We start from the raw sequence: 16,928 nt of genomic DNA on the forward strand, positions 1-16,928 counted from the left end.
TCTAGCATTTTAGTGAAGAAATTTAATAATCCTGCTCCAAAAGCTTTTACTTTCACATTTGAAGTCGGTTTCTTTCCCCAGATTCCAGTGGGAGAAAAACTGTAGTGTGTGGAGTAAGTAGACAGCTTAGTGAATGAACCTGAGACTTCTGTGTTTGTGTTTGCAGTACATAACCTATGCTAAATAAAGAGCATTAGAAATTGGCCCGAATCCCCAGAGTTATGACAAGAGTTATGAATTATTGACGACCATAGAACTTTCCTGTCTGCCAAGCTGACATTAGCAGAGGGCAAAAACATCTCTTGATAAGAATGTTTTTTTCTTTAACATTTAAAGAACTAAACACTATATTTAGGATTTAAATGTCAAAAACTGTCACCACAGTTCTAGAAACTACAGTTTTTCAAGAAAATGATAAAAATGATATAAACATTTTTTTTTCTTTTTTCCGGAGCTGGAGACCGAACCCAGGGCCTTGCATTTGCTAGGCAAGCGCTCTACCACTGAGCTAAATCCCCAACCCCAAAAATGATATAAACATGTAAGAGACAGAATGGTATATATAGTGTTATAAAGCTGACAGTGAACCTAAGACGCCCCACTGCAGGGTTGTGTGCCTGTAGGTGCGGCAGGCAGCAGCATCCAATGTTTCTATCTCCAGGAAAACTGTATATGATTAGACCCACACTAAGGACCACACTTCAGATATGAACCAGCATGGGCCTTGAACTTGCGACCATCTTGCCTCAGCCTCTCAAACGAGGATCATAAAGCACACATCACCAGGCTTAGCAAGTAGTAAATATTTGTAGTGTATCAAACTCTCCATAAGGAAACAATTTCTGAAGTCCAACTCAATCCCTTCCCCAATGGAATCTTGCAAAACACCCTGCCTAACAAGGATACATTATATATGATGTAATTTCCACTGGCAATAATTTCTTTTTTTTTTTTTGGTTCTTTTTTTTTGAAGCTGGGGACCGAACCCAGGGCCTTGTGCTTCCTAGGCAAGCGCTCTACCACTGAGCTAAATCCCCAACCCCCAATAATTTCTAAGGCAGCTTAGCTTGTCAGAATTTGGGAATATGTTCTTTGGAGGTATCATTGGCACCATGGACCCTGTTACCTAAAGAAAGACTTGGTGGCCTTGACTTCCTACTAGATTTTCTTGTTTAAGAAAAGGAAGAGGAAAGAGAGAGAAAATGAAGAACAAACAAAAGCCCCAGTAAAACAGCAGTAACAGCCAAGTGTATATTGTGTAGTTTGTAGGAGGACCAGAAGTCCTTTCTTATTTTAACAACTCACTACAAAGCTACCTGAAAAATGAGTCTTTATTAAATAAGATAATCTAAATACCAAAACCCAAATACTACAGAAACTGTAGATGGCTAAAGGATAATTCTCATATATTATGTAAGGAAGAGGAGAGAAAACCCTTAGTTATTGGGAAGGGTATTCATTCCTTGACGAGTCCACACAGATTCACTGAAGTGAGTATTTACTAATTACTGTTAGTACTCAGACAACTGATACAGTTCATCTCGAAGGAAACTCAGGCCTCAAATTTTGCTTCTCCCACAGTATAGCTAAGATTATTTCCTTTGTCCCCTGAATGTTTTCATTCATATGTCAAACTTTGATCTTATAAGGATAAAGATCTCATATGATGTTTCTTTCAAAATATATATTGCTTTCAGAGAAATTAATTTAGCAAAATGGCAATATTTGTAACAAGTATCCAAAGGAAACTATCAGTGACCATTGGTGCAGTTACTACATGTGAGGGTGTGTGTGTGTTTGTGTTTGTGTCTGTGTGTGTGTGTGTCTGTGTGTGTGTGTGTGTGTGTGTGTGTGATCTCCATGAGGTGTAGGTATTGTTATTTCTTGAGAATTGTGGGGCTCACAAAGCTTGCTTTAAAGTATCCCCTATGAGCCAGGTGTGGTGATCCATTTCTGCCATCTCAGCACTGCAGAGACTAAGACAGGAGGAATGCCAAGAATGTATGCCAGCCTAGTCTACATACTGACATCCATGGCAATCTCAACTAAAGAGTGAGATGCTATCTCAAAACAAATACAGGGGCGAGTGAGAGACCTCAGTCAGCAAAGGCACCTGCAGTGCAATGCAACTCCTGCAAGCTATCCAAATGCCTCCTCATCCACTGAGGTGGCTCCCCCCACTAGCAAATACATTTTAAGAATTAGAGGGGAAAAAGAAACACCAACAAGATTTACTTCCAAAAGCATATTTAGCAGAAGACCTAAAATAAAGAAAAGACACAAACCAGCTGTCCCTTCTACATGGCATCAATATCCTAACAAACACCAAATAAGAGATTTTGATAATCTAAAAAGTACTGGTATAGCTAAAATAATTCCTCTTAAACTTGTATTTTCTGGTATTCTATTTTTTTTTATTTTTTATTTTTTGAGAAAGGGTATCTGTGTATCCCTGGCAGTCCTGGAACTCACTTTGTAGACGAGTCTGGCCTCGAACCCACTATGATCTGCATGCCTCTGCCTTCCAAGTGCTGGGATTAAAGAATGCACACTACCAATACCCAGCCCAGTATTCTATTCTTATTCAGAGAAATATTAAGAACTTTTGTATCAGAAAACCCATATGCATGAATACCACTAGACTTTGTTTTATTAAACAAAAGAACTAAACATATAAAAGAGGCAGAGAAGTAACAACTGACATTAAACTTCATATTTCAATTATAAACTTGGCTCCTTAGTAGATGGCAGCAAAAATCAGACTCATGTGCCACCATGTGAATCCTATGTCTCAAAAGCAAATGTATGCAAGCTCAGAGAAAGTTCCTAAAATAAGCTGATTAGCTATTCCAAGCTTTACACCAAATTATTTTAATGGTATTCTACTCTAGTGTTAAAAATGACAAACCTAAAACCTGATATTATTGTGTGCTGGCTAATAAAACTGTACAATAACATCTCTGTTCAGTAAAGTATGCTTTGAGCTGGCATAAAGGACTAACGTCTAGGGGAGAAAACTGTCCACAAAGTCAGGGTGGAGAAAGGCAACCTGAAGGCTCACTTAGGGTGCTTCAGCTTAAATCCCCATTTTGTCCTCCCTACAATTACCAACATGCAGTCCACACTTAAAGAGACATAAGTGGTACAGTGCTGCAAAGGGAAATGCAGAAAGGCTTCTATGCCAGTTATACTGGCTTTTGTTTTCTTAATAAAGGGTACAGAACCTAGGCTGAGTACACTGTACTTAAGAGGAACGAAACACCTACTTTTAAGTGTATTATGAAATGTGGCCCTGGCCAAGATCAGATCATTAAAACCTATGCAATCTATATATTTATTGCCAGAAAAGCATTTTTTCCAAAGAACATTTACATATGTGTTAACAGAGGTGACATTAATATTTAAGAAACAAATAGTTGAGAATCAGGCACCAACTCAGTAAAATTTGGTGAAGGCTCACAATGACTGAAGAACATTACTCTGAAAAATTAAAAGGATGGATAGAACCTAGTACATCAGTTATTTTTTGTTTTGTTTTGTCACCTTGACACAAGCTAGAGTTATTTGGGACAAAGAACCTGAATAGAGAAAATGAGAAAATGATTCCTCCTTTAGACTGCCAGGACAAGTCTAGTCTGTATGGCACTTTCTTGACTGATGACTGATGTGGAAGGACCAACCCAACCACTGGAGGTAGTGCCATCTTGAGCAAGTGGTCCAGGGGTATATGAGAGAGTGAACTGAGCAGACCAGAGGAAGTGAGCCAGTAAGCAGCACTCCTTCTTATTCTGTTTCAGTTCCTGCATCTGTTTCTGCCTTCAGTTACTGCCTTGACTTCCCCTGAAGATGGACGCTACTGTAAGCCATAACCCTTTCCTCACCCAGTTGCCTTTGGTCATGATGTTTTATCAATGCAAAAGAAACCCTAACTATGGAGCTGAGTATTATTGAGGACTGATACCTGTAACTCCAGTCTTCAGGATGCTGAAGCAGTAGGACTACTAGATGTTCAAGGACAGCCTAAGCTACAAAGGGAATTCAAGGTGAGTCTAAGCTATAGAGCAAGAAACCAAAAAGCAAAAAACCAAAAGCAAACCAAAAGAGATGAATAGACACTTAGCAGAAATGATTCAGAAGATCTTAAATTTAATTCACTAAAAGAAAAAAGTATTCACAGGATTATGAAGCTATTGAATTTCAAAAAAGAGAAAAAAATTCACTGGCAACAACAACTAAGAATCCAATGTGTAGACTTAAGAAAATACAAGTTAATGTGCTATCACCATGAATGGAGTTGAGTAATATGGCAGATTCAAGAAGGAACTGAAGGTACAATATACAGAGCTGGTATGCGGTTCAGCAGAGGAGCACTTGTGTAGGACGTGCAAAGTGCAAACAGACCCAACAAAGCCAGACAGACACAAGGCAAAACCAATCAATTCTCTTCCTTTTTGAAATGTACCCTGAGAGACTAAGAGTAAGACTAAATACTCAATAAACTGTAGTCACACCTCTCAATGACAGTACATCATTAAGGAATTGTGAGAGTGCAGTGACATTCTGTATGTTTTAAAGGCTAGTGTTACACGGCTCACTATGGAAGAGAGCAAAGGAAGAATGGAGTTGTTGCCTCGAAAGACCTATAAAAATAAGAGACCAAAGCACAGTCAAGTGACTAATAAACTACAGCTGAGACATCAAATCTAATTAGAAAGTTGAGAAGGAAAACTAAAAAAAAAAAAATAATAATAATAGAAATACCAAAACAAGAATTGTGCACTAAGAGGACAATAAAGAGGCAGAAAGGCATATAATAACATCAGGTACGTTAGAAATTAGCAGTTTCAGAAAATTTAACATAGAGAAGGCATGCTACTTAATAACTACTTAGATAATGTAAATTGAGAACAAGAATTAAGATATATCATTTTTTGACTAAAGATAATACAAAAAACACAAAAGTAAAAGCCAAAACAAAGCAAAGGTGAAAAACCAAAACAAGAGAAAGAACATAAACTTGGGTGAGTGGGATGTGGGGAAGGGAGAAAACATGATCAAAATATATAATATGAAAAAAATTAAGGATAATTAAAATTATAGATAAAAGGGACTGTAATCACAATTGTATAGTAATAATAGATAACTTTAATAAAAGCAGGTTCAAAAGACAAGAAATATTTCACTGCAAATGTCAATATAAACCCTATCAAGGTTTTGGCGCCATGAAGTAAGCTGGTAAATACAGCCTGAGGGACAAATGTAGCCTTTACTAACTGGACTGTACAGCCCTGCTGTTCACACGGGCTTTATTTAGGCCTGTCATTACCGCTCATCTACGTCATCTCAACAGTATCCTAACAAGGGTTTTAACATCCACTTTATTTTCTCTAATGCATCTTCTACACTGTCACACAAAATACTTTTTCTAAGATGAAAAATGCTTCCTGTTTAAAGTTCAATAGATCCTACGGCCATAATGTGATTTCTAATCTAAGTTCTATTAACCCATCCCCATCCACCTGTAACCCTACAGTATGATTATTTTCTTTCGGATCCTCCAACTTGTGCCATTTACTTCACATTTCTTTTAGGAATTGCTGTTCTCCCTGTGGTCTCAGCAATGCCATAGCAACTCCTATTTTCAATATATTTTTAAGCAAGTCCTCACCTTCAACTTTTCCAAAGAACTGGATGGTACATTTAGGTATGTGCCTGTACAGATTTCTAATATATAACCCAGGACATTTCTTCTGTTCACTTAAGAGAAAAACACTGTCTTAGTCAGGGTTTCTATTCCTGCACAAACATCAGGACCAAGAAGCAAGTTGGGAAGGAAAGGGTTTATTCAGCTTACACTTCCACATTGCTGTTCATCACCAAAGGAAGTCAGGACTGAAACCCAAGCAGGTCAGGAAGCAGGAGCTGATGCAGAGGCCATGGAGGCGTGTTACTTACTGGCTTGCTTCCCCTGGCTTACTCAGCTTGCTCTCTTATAGAACCCAAGACTACCAGCCCAGGGATAGCACCACCCACAATGGGCTGGGTCCTCCACCTGATCGCTAATTGAGAAAATGCCTTACAGCTGGATCTCATGGAGGCATTTCCTCAAGGGAGGCTCCTTTCTCTGTGATAACTTCAGCTTGTGTCAAGTTGACACACAAAACCAGCCAGTACAAACACTTAATGGACTTACGTTGAAGTCCAATACATTAAGTATATAAAAGCAGAGGGGATCTAGTTGAAAAGGGATGGTGACTTCAAGGTTCAAATTTTAGCTCTAACCTCACTGGTCACACAAACTCTCTAAATCCCAGTTTTCTGAGATTATTGACTGTGAAAGCATTCTGAATTTTAAAAACTTTTTTATTAAAATAAAGCATCCTAAGCCAAGCAGTGGTGGTGCATGCCTTTAATCCCAACACTTGGGAGACTTAGGCAAGTGGATCTGAGTTTGAGGCCAACCTGGTCTACCTGACTAGATCAGGATAGCCGAGGCCACATAGGGAAACTCTGTCTCAAAAAATGTATGCTAAACAAGTTATTGAATCTTCAGAATCCCAGGGGTCCTTCTCCATGTTTCCTATATTTGGTAGCAACTATAATTTTTAGGAGTGAGGGACAACAATAAAGTATAATATTCAGAGTATAGGTCAGTAGTACAGAGCTTGCATAGTATGCATAAGGTCATAAAGTTCAATCCCAGCAAAGTGAAAAACATTTGCTGCAGTACTCAGCAGAGCAGATCTGAAGGCCAGCGTCAATACAAATTAGATGCATACACCAGGTTAAGTGACATAATCATGCTAAGCCTTGACTTTCTCTCTATTCCCTCTAATAATTTCCTCTAATTTGGCTTTTGGTACAGTATGTAACCCAAGCTGGCCTCAGGCTCATAATCCTCGAGTCTCAGCCTCCATGTGATTGATATTAGAGATATGTGCTAATTTGCTGTGTAGTATATGTTAAACTTGTACAACTGCTCTTCTTGCCACTTCCATATACTGGGATTAAAGGTATGCACGCCATGTATACCAATTCACCGGTTTCTAACTGGATTGTTTATTTCCTATTAGAAATATTACTAATTAGGAGCTATTTCCTATACAAGCTGAAATGTAACATTAGGTATAATTTTAGAAAAGATGCTAATTAGATAAAATTAGATATGAAATAATCTCAAATTGGAGAGGGGAACTATTTTTAAAATTATAAACATATATACAAACCCTTAAGTGAAATTATACAGAAATAATACAAAAGGTGTTGGGGAACAAATTAATTTACTACTTTTTATAGTATGCACTTGAAAATATTTTTAAGATCTATCTACTTGAAAAAGAAACCCATAAAACAATAGTATAGTATTATTAAATTATTTTTGTGTGCTGTTAAATGTACAAAGCAACTTAGCTACTGCATAGGAAACATTCAGACTACTGAAGAATATAAAATCAGCACTCAGGAGATAAACAGCTTGAGGCTATTCTGAGCTATATAGAAGACCCAGTTTCAGAAATCCTAGGCTGTCTGGGTTATAACTCAAGTGCTATATTGTTGCCTCCCACGTATAAAGACCTGAGTAACCAAGACACCTATGCATACACACACAGTGAGAAGGTAAAGAGCTGGGTATGCTCAGCAGTAGAAGCTTTCCTGGCATTTGCAAGACCCTGGATCTCATCTCCAGTACCACAAATAAATTTCCCATTCTCAATCTGGCAGTGGTGATGTACACTTTAATCCTAGTACTTGAGAGGCAGACACAGGCAGATCTCTGTGAGTTCAAAGCTAGCCGGGTCTAAAGAGTTCCAAGACAGCCAGGGTACACAGGGAAATCCTGTGTGGTCCAAAAGAAAAAATCACATTCCATACCTAATGAAGACATATCATTATTAATAGTATTTCCTAACATGAATATTATAATGATACTTTTCATTTTAAAAGTAATTGATTAAAAATGGTTGTTTTAAACATATAAGTACCCTGAAATTTGTCTAAGAAATTTGAAGTTGTCATAAAAACAAGTTCTTTCAAGATGGGCATGGTAGCATAAATCTTAATCATAGTACTTGGGATATAGAGCAAGAGGATAAGAAGTTCAAAGTCATCCTTAGCTATATAACCAGTTTAAGGCCAGACTAGATTGTAGAAAACAAAAAGGTCCATCCAAAATTCTGTGTCAATAAACTTTAAATTCAAGTTTCTCTTATTAGAAAACTAACATATTTGCTTATATATGCATGCGTATAAGCAAATACACACACACACACACACACACACACACACACACACACACACACACACACACACACCATTAAAAACATTTTAAATCCCTGTAGCCATAGTACTTAGGAGGCTGAGGCAGGAAAACAGTAAGTTTGAAGATAACATAATGAGATCCTGGGGCTGGGAATTTAGCTCAGTGGTAGAGCGCTTGCCTAGGAAGCGCAAGGCCCTGGGTTCGGTCCCCAGCTCCGAAAAAAAAAAAAAAAAAAGAACCAAAAAAAAAAAAAAAAAAAACATAATGAGATCCTGTGTCCAAATCAAAGAATACAAAAATGTGGAGATATGTATTTAAAAATAAATAATACTTATGTGAGTTATATATACATATTTCTTCAAAATGCTATGTTAGCACTAGAGGCTGTTCTTTATAAAACAAAAACAAAAATATTCCTTCCTTAAATGGCTATTTAAGGTATACAATCATATGGAAAAATAATGGGCTTTACAAGTGACTAAAGTGTTACCCAGCTATCTGCTTTCACAATGGTCTCAATCAAGATAACAGGAAAAAGTGTATGTATACATAGCCTTCTTGAGGATTAGAATGGGACTAGCTTATAAAATATTTATTTAAATTAGAAAAATAACATAGGCTTTTCTCCTTATGAGAAACATACAAAAGCCTGAACAGAGTTAATGTATTTAAGTCAGTGAGTTTCCAGGTATGGACACACCCGCGAAAGAATCACTAGAATCAATGTCATAACCCATTACTTCTAAAAGCTCTACTGGTGATATCTTTTGATGATAAGATCGCTTGAGATTTACTCTGCTGGCAACACAGATACTAGGATGCATAATACTACTCTAGAAGAAATTTATCTGGCCTGATCGAAGCTTTATGTCCTTTGACCAAAACGTGCCGATTACACAAATTTCCTAGCGAGCACCCCTTTGTGAGTCAACAAAACAGGATGTAGAAAGCGCATAAGGGGACTCATCTTACATCTGGTTTCTTTTACTTTGCATAAGAACCTCTATATTGTTGTGAATAGGATTCTGTCACTGTTTTTCAAGGTGAGATAAAGTTTATGCACTCACCTGCTGATTAACATTTAGATTTACTTCACAGGCTAGTTACTGTGACTAATACTACAGTAAGCACAAAACCAGGATTTCAGATACTTCACTATCCAGACATTTGATTGCTTTTCATCTATCTAGAAATGACGCTGCTGGAGTATATGGTAATTGTATTTTAATTTTAAAAGAACATCCGTACTGTTTTGAGTTGTGGCAGCACTAATGTACACCCAGACCAGAAGCACAGAAGGGTTTCCTTTATCCACACTGCCTTTATCCACACTGCCGCTAATACTTACCACGTTTTGTTCCTTACTGGCAACCCTAACAGGTATAAGGTAGTATCGCACTATGGTTCTGATTTACAGTTCCCTCATTAACTAGGAGGATAGGGAATTTTTATAAACCAATTTTCTGATTCTTAATTGCTCTATGACAGATAAGAAGGTAAAGAAGAGACAGCTAACTTACTAGTACAGTTAATTAAATATGCGCATGCTCAACTGGAGAGGAATAGGAAAATACAGTCTTCATGATTTCCACTTAGGTATTTGCTCAGACATCTTTCTGGGCGGTAGGAATGTTATTTAAGATAGAGCATGCTTTTCAGAAATACTATCTTTTATAGTGCCTATGGAGAAGCAATCAGGCATCCTTACATTTATAATCATATAGATTAAAGCTTATTAAATATAAATTAACCTCTGAAAATCTGTTAAGTATGGTCTTCAGAAGACTCACTTTCACTGTAGTAGTCCAGTTTCCCTTGGCCAGTATTGGCATTTGCTTTGTTAGTTAACCTAATAATCTGAATGATCATACCTTTGGCAGCATGGGGGTATCCCTTTTCTTCTTCTTTTCTGAATTAGGGTCATCTAATAAGTCTGGCTCAAAAGTATAAAGTTCAGTAAGCTCATTCATGGTAAAATGACGCTCAACCTGCTGTTGATCAACAACTCGGAAAGATAGTGACTGCTTTGTTACCTGACGATCGTAAATCTTATCTTCCATGGTTCCCTTTGTTAAAGAAAGAAGAAAGGAACAATTATATAAATAAGGAAATTCGGTCAACATAGAACTTCAGATAATTACTGGTCAATATAAAAGGGTAACAGCTCAAGGTTGTAAGGAATACCAGCAGTGTTCCTCCATTCATGACAGAGTTCATCTGCTTAAGAAAACTTACCACCTTGATTTATCATCAAATTAAGAAAATTAGACTATGGAGAGTCATTCTAAATTATCTGACCAAAGTAAATTTGTGTGCTGCCTTGAGATAGTTCTATACTTGGTGAAATTCAGAGATCAGGCAGATATCAGGACAAACAGAAAGAATGGTACATGAAAGAAAATTTAGATGCGTACTGAAATTAGAAATTAGGTTTTTGTGTATAAAAGGCTAAAAATAACCAAAATTTCTCTGATGTCAAATGTTGCTTTCTTTAACCCAGAACAAGATTGACATATGTATTCATTACCTATAAACTAAAATATAAAGAAGCTGTACATTTAAATAACGGGAAAGATATACAACACTCAGGAAGACCAAGTAAGGATCTACCAGTAAAATGTAACTGAGAAAAGCCTGGATTTAGGTGCAGGTGGGAGTGTATGTCACATCTGCTCCTAAAGCAGATATGCTATGAGCTAAAAGGACAATTTAACTCTACAAATGTAAATGAACTGGAAATAAAATTTTTTCTTCAATTTTATTTTCTTTTGTCTGAATTCTGAAGGGGAGTGATTTCGTTTTTAAACAAAGATCTCACTCTGTAAACAAGACTGTCCTTGAAACTACCACCTTCCTGCCTACACATCCTATGTGCTAGAATCACAGCTCTGTGCCAGCACGTCTGGCTGCTAAGGCTAACTTGACTTCTGGTTTATTTACAGAATAAATTTCTGTAATATTTAATAAATTTACAGAATATTTTCAACTGTCCCTTTGTAAGAGATCTATGCTGTACAAGTCTAAAGTATTCATTTTCATCTGTATTCTTTCTGCACCTTTAGAATATTATCAGTTTCACCCAATACTTTCACATAAAAGAAATGTAAATGACAAACCTACCTGAGCTAAGAACCTATATACATAAACAGGCTTAGTTTGTCCAAAGCGATAAACTCTGAATATACTCTGGATGTCATAAGATGGATTCCACGAAGCATCAAATATAATCACTCTATTAGCAGCTACCAGGTTAATCCCAAGAGATCCTGCTTTAGTGGAAATGATAAACAATCGCCCTCTGAAAGAAAAAATATAAAATAAAAGCTTAGCTATGATAGGACTTTAACATTACAACACTTCACATACAAAGCATACTTTCATCTACAGTGGTTTAAGTAAGATGAATCAGCTTTCAAAAAACAAAGAAATCAGAAGTTGGTAATTGCATTAATTATTATATTAATTATAACTATAACATTAACTTTAAAACTTCTAATAATTTATAATTAAAGAGGACTTAAAGATTCAGAAGAGTTGGGAGAAGAAAAAGAATATGATCAAAATAGATGTAAAATTATTTTAAATAAAAAATTACCAATATACATATAAGAATTCAATCTGTATGATTTATGATTGGAGAAAAGCAAATTAAAAAATCACATTAAGATTATTTCTCGGCCTTTTGGCTAAAATCAAGTATAGTGTGTTATGAGTGTACTATCCAATGTATCCTCTATCCGAGGCCAGTATGCTCCATGGATTTTTGGAGCTAAGAGATGGGACAGGAGCAGTTTCTGTCCACTCCACGCATCGACCTGGTATTTCAGTTCCTCCAGAACACTGCACCACCTTTGGAGAACGTGAATGAATGAATAAACCTACTAGGTTTTGGGAAAATAGGACAAGAGTTAAGTGCCGAGAAGAATGCACAACTCGAACTTTCTTACATTGCTGAAACGAATACAAGACCATGGAGTCGCTTTGGAAAACTGACAATCTCACAGATAGATAAACGTAAGATTATCACACAAACCAGCATTTAAGATCCTCAGACTGCATCAGTATAAGGAAAATACTAGTGATGACAAAAACTTGTACAAGAACATTTAGAATAGGTTTAATTTTAATTCCAAAACCTGGGAACAATTCAAAGGATCTTGAGAAGGCAATGACTATGATGACCTAGAACTCAAAAATAAAAAGGAAAGAAGCATGAATCACAAATATTTTCGAGACAGAAGTGGTGTTGCCCTGGCTGGACTGCAATTTACTATAGACCAGGCTGGCACTGACCTTACAAAGATCCACTTGCCTCTGCCTCCCAAATGCTGGAGTTACAACATATGCTTCCACCAGGTCTGCTCAAATACAATTTGTAAGTGACAGATGCGAGATTCACATGGCTACAATGTACATGAGAAATTTTGGGGTGAAGGTTGTAATTCACCTGGTTTTGGCCTTGATTACATCATTAAAAATGAGAGACTATATTAAAAAGTTAATTTTACTGAACATAAATTTAAAATATCTATACATACAGAAAATGCTTCATACCTCACATTGGTTTCATCATTAAATTCTTCAGCCCACTTCTTCCTTGACTGTGCATTAGTAGAACCATCCAAACGGTAATAGTCAATATTTCGGAGCCACTTTCCTTCACCTGAAAATGTAGTAAGAAAACTCAAAGAGGAATTTCATGTGTTACTCTTTCATAATTGTAGATTTTCTTCCTTGAATAATCACTTAAAAGCAAGATGGCTGATGGGGTAAAGGTTCCGGCTAAAAAGCTTGACAACCTGATTTTGATTCCCCAGACTCATGAGATGGAAGGAGGTGGAATAGTACATGCCTATAATCCTAGTACCAGGAGGGCAATTTCACCATCCAGACTGGGCTACACCTCCATAGCTAGACATTCTGAAAACATCAAAACGCAAGCCGGAGATGTAGCTCAGCTGGCAGAATGCATGGAGCCCTGCACTCTTGGTATGAAATAAGAACAAAGGTGGTGCAGGTTGTAGCCATACAATTCTGGCACCACTTGGGAGGTAGAGGCAGGAAGATAAGATCTTTAAGGTCATGATCAGATACAGAGGGAATTTGAGACTCTATATTTAAGAACAGAAACTAAATGTTACTTTCTGGGTAAATGGCTTGGTGCCTGCTTTTCAAACATGAGGACCTGGGTTCAGATCCCGGCATGGTGGTAGGCACCAGATGCCAGGGGTTCACTAGCCTGTCAGCCTAGATGGAGAGTGACTGAGAAAGAGACATCTGGCCTCCATATACTCAGAGGCCCATGTATATACAGGCACAAAACACCCACATAGAAAACCCAAAACTAGGTTTGGCTCAGTGGTAGAGCGCTTGCCTAGCAAGCGCAAGGCCCTGGGTTCGGTCCCCAGCTTCGGAAAAAAAAAAAAAAAGGGAAAAAGAAAAAAGAAAACCCAAAACTAAAAGGTGGATTATATTACTGAAGAGATAACTCAGTAAGAAACTCTTTGCTAGCATGTACAAAGCCCTGCAGGTCCATCCACAATAAACAGAAATGAGGTCTGCATATTAATTTTGTAAAGCCATTCTCCTACCACTTTTCAGTGTTTTGTTGAGGAACAGTTTCACTCCATAGCCAAGGCTGCCAATTAAGCCCACGAGAGTTACACGACTGTTACTGAACAAAAGCAGAGAAATAGGTCTTTCTTAAACACTGTCAATTAATTTACCATACTGCCTCATGCCTGGAATCCCAGTACCTTACTCAAACAAAACGTGGGAAATTTCCAAGAAATGGCTCTCAAGGCTGTCTTCTACCCCCTTTAACCTGGGAGTTTGCCAAACTGGTCACAACCTAAAACTCTTAAGATTTGGGAGTGCTCTGAATTTTGGCATACTGCATAGACTACTAGATAATAATACCTAACCTGAGTCTGATAACCTTAATTAAAACCAACACTGTTCCAAATTCTGATACTTAAAAATCGACTATGGTATTAGTTTCACATATCTAAATATCCAAAACCAGTGGACTTTTCACATTGAGTAAAATGTGTAAGATATGAATTATGCATTAATAAACTTGTTTTCAGTGCTAAATTGCCTACCATTGTATTGTTAGTGTTACTAGTTTTTGCTAAATGATGAAAGAGTACCAATAGGATGAAACATTAATGCACATTTGTTCCCACAATGTTACCCTGTAGACCCCAAAAGTATACAAGAAAGCTGTAAACAAAGGGAAGAAACCAAACCAAGCACTACAGCCACTGCTGTAACCCCACCACAAATGATGCTGAGAAAAGAAGACCATGAGTTTGGCCATCTTAGCTAAATGTCAAGACCCTACTTCAAAATGAGGAGGGAAAGTGGAACAAACAGAGACAAGAAATAGAGACAGACTGACTAGATGTGTGTGATAAAGACGAGGAGATATTTTGACATGACAGGGTGGCAAGATACTGGGTTATTTGGTTTCCTTTATCTGTAAAATGTTCATTGTGTTCAAGGGGGTATTTTAAAAATTATAATATAGATATGCTAATAACTTACCTTTATAAATAAGAGGTTTATCTTTATCTTCTGTTTTCTCCCTACTAGCCAATTCAAGAAAATCTTCAATCAAGTCCAGAGATATGAGCGACTGACTAAAAACAAGACTTAAGAAAAGAAAAGATTAGTGTTTATGGATTAGAAGATCAATCCTGTAAAGTTATCATTTTTCCTAATTATCTATAAATTTAACATAAAACTTTATAATCAAAATCCAAAAGCCCCAACAAGATATATTTACAGAAATTAACAATCTTATTGTAAGCTGTTAGGCACAGGACAACAACAATACAAACACACACCAAAGAAAGGCAAATCAATTCTATATGGTAATGCATCACTGAAGGACAGCAGAAGGTCAATGCAAGAGTCTAGACACAGCAATGGCAATAGTTCCATTGCCTCAGCTGCCTTCCCCAGAATCCAACATGCAAGCTTCAATGAAGTCACTCAAACAATTCTGAACTACAAACTTCAGGCCTTTAAGTACCTAGAAATACTATTTAACTGATATTGATAAGGAATTTGGACTATTAAACTGGAAAAGAAGTCAGCCTAAATCAATTAGCAATAAAGACTAGTTTAGGAATCACTGAGTTATGTATCATGCAAAGAAGTTAAGAGTCATTATGATCAAATGTCAATATACCAATGTCTTCTAATTAAAAATAACAAAGTTGTTCAATGTTTGATAAAAAATACTCTTACCTGAATAAGCTATTTTGGTTTCACCTGCTTTATTAGCATTTCATATGAAAATATAAAGAGCAATACAAGGCTGGCAAGATGGTTCAGTGGGTAAAGGTGCTTGCCACCAGGTCAGACAACTTGAATTCAACCCCAGGGTCCCACATGGTGGAAGGAGAAAACCGACTCCTTAAGTTTTCTTGTGACTTCCCCACATGTGCCATGGCACTGGGAACACACACACATGTAATTAGAAACTTTTTAAAGCAATACTTGCAGAAACCGATCGCTGTGGGTAGATGGGCTTTATCTACTTCCTGGGGTTTGTGAACAATGGCCGTGTCACACTCCCTCTGTCATGCTTACCCCTTTTGGAAGGATGAACTAAACTCCCTCTGTAACCATAGCCAGAGTAAACCTCTCCTCCTCTAAGTTGTTTCTATCAGGTATTTTGTTACAATGATGAGAAAATCACTGATAAAGATCATGTGCAAATAAAAAATTGAAGGTGCTAATGGTCAAACCTTGTACACACTAGGCAAGCACTCTACCACTAAGCTACAGACATCCCCTGAGCTCTCAAATTGATTTTAAATTGTACAAATTGATAACAGAAAAACAAGCAACAAACGTGTATGAAAAGAGTCATTTCTCCACTTGTATCTAAACTCAAATACCTAGTTCCTACTTTTCATCTTTTAAGAGTAACATGTTATTCAAAAGTTAGCATAGACCCCCCAAAATGCTACATTTCTTCTAATACACTTGTTTCCTCTTTAGCCTTCCCATTTTAGGAATTAATACCATAATCCACTAGTCATATAAGTTGCAGAGCTAACAGTCTGATTATTTATCGCCTGTATTTAATCTATCAATTCCTATTGTTTCTGCATCAAAACATATTTTTACCAATTAATCCCAGCATCTGAGAATCAAAGGCAGAAAGACTGCTGAGTTTAAGACCATCCTGAACTATATTACGAAGGCACCAAAGAAAAAACTGGCTTATATACTCAGAACAAGGCACTTATAAGAAAGGTAGCAAGTTGTACTGGCATGACAGTGTAATAATCAAAGAAATTACAACTTCTCATTAGAAGAAAATAGATCAGATTTGTTTAAATAAACTTTATAAACAATAGTATGGTTACCAAAAAGTTAATTTATCTAACAGATATATATATAAAAAAAGCTTACACTTTATCCCCAATTTCTTCTGCCATTCGAAGAATTTCAAAAAGAAGTACCATTTTTCCAGAATGTTCTAAAACCTCAGCATCAGCATCTGTAACAAAATCTTTGTACCAATCTGGAGCTGGGCTACTTGGGTTAGAAGTGGAAGTAGTTTTACCTAAATAAAATAAATGGAACATAAGTAAGTACAATAATCAGCAAAACTCCCTGAATAACAGCAAACAAGCTAGAGTAAGAA

The 16,928-nt window shown here is 36.9% G+C and overlaps 1 protein-coding gene and 1 non-coding gene across 25 annotated transcripts in view; one reads left to right on the forward strand and one right to left on the reverse strand.

Annotated features, from left to right (window-relative positions):
• The window catches only part of Atrx (ATRX, chromatin remodeler), a 146,333-nt gene that overhangs the window by 12,772 nt on the left and 116,633 nt on the right, over window positions 1–16,928 (reverse strand). For all 24 annotated transcript variants that reach the window (NM_001105757.2, XM_063279780.1, XM_039099473.2 and 21 more), the window contains 5 exons: window positions 16,694–16,847; window positions 14,810–14,916; window positions 12,815–12,923; window positions 11,381–11,558; window positions 10,132–10,326 (listed from right to left, as the gene is read on the reverse strand). In NM_001105757.2, coding sequence (NP_001099227.2) covers window positions 10,132–10,326; window positions 11,381–11,558; window positions 12,815–12,923; window positions 14,810–14,916; window positions 16,694–16,847 — 743 coding nt within the window. The remainder of the gene's footprint in view (window positions 1–10,131; window positions 10,327–11,380; window positions 11,559–12,814; window positions 12,924–14,809; window positions 14,917–16,693; window positions 16,848–16,928) is intronic.
• LOC120099513 (U2 spliceosomal RNA) lies at window positions 11,927–12,111 on the forward strand. Its single transcript, XR_005498674.1, has one exon. It is a non-coding gene; the product is annotated as a U2 spliceosomal RNA (small nuclear RNA).

This window comes from Rattus norvegicus, chromosome X (assembly GCF_036323735.1).
Source record: "Rattus norvegicus strain BN/NHsdMcwi chromosome X, GRCr8, whole genome shotgun sequence".
NCBI classification, from domain to species: domain Eukaryota; kingdom Metazoa; phylum Chordata; class Mammalia; order Rodentia; family Muridae; genus Rattus; species Rattus norvegicus.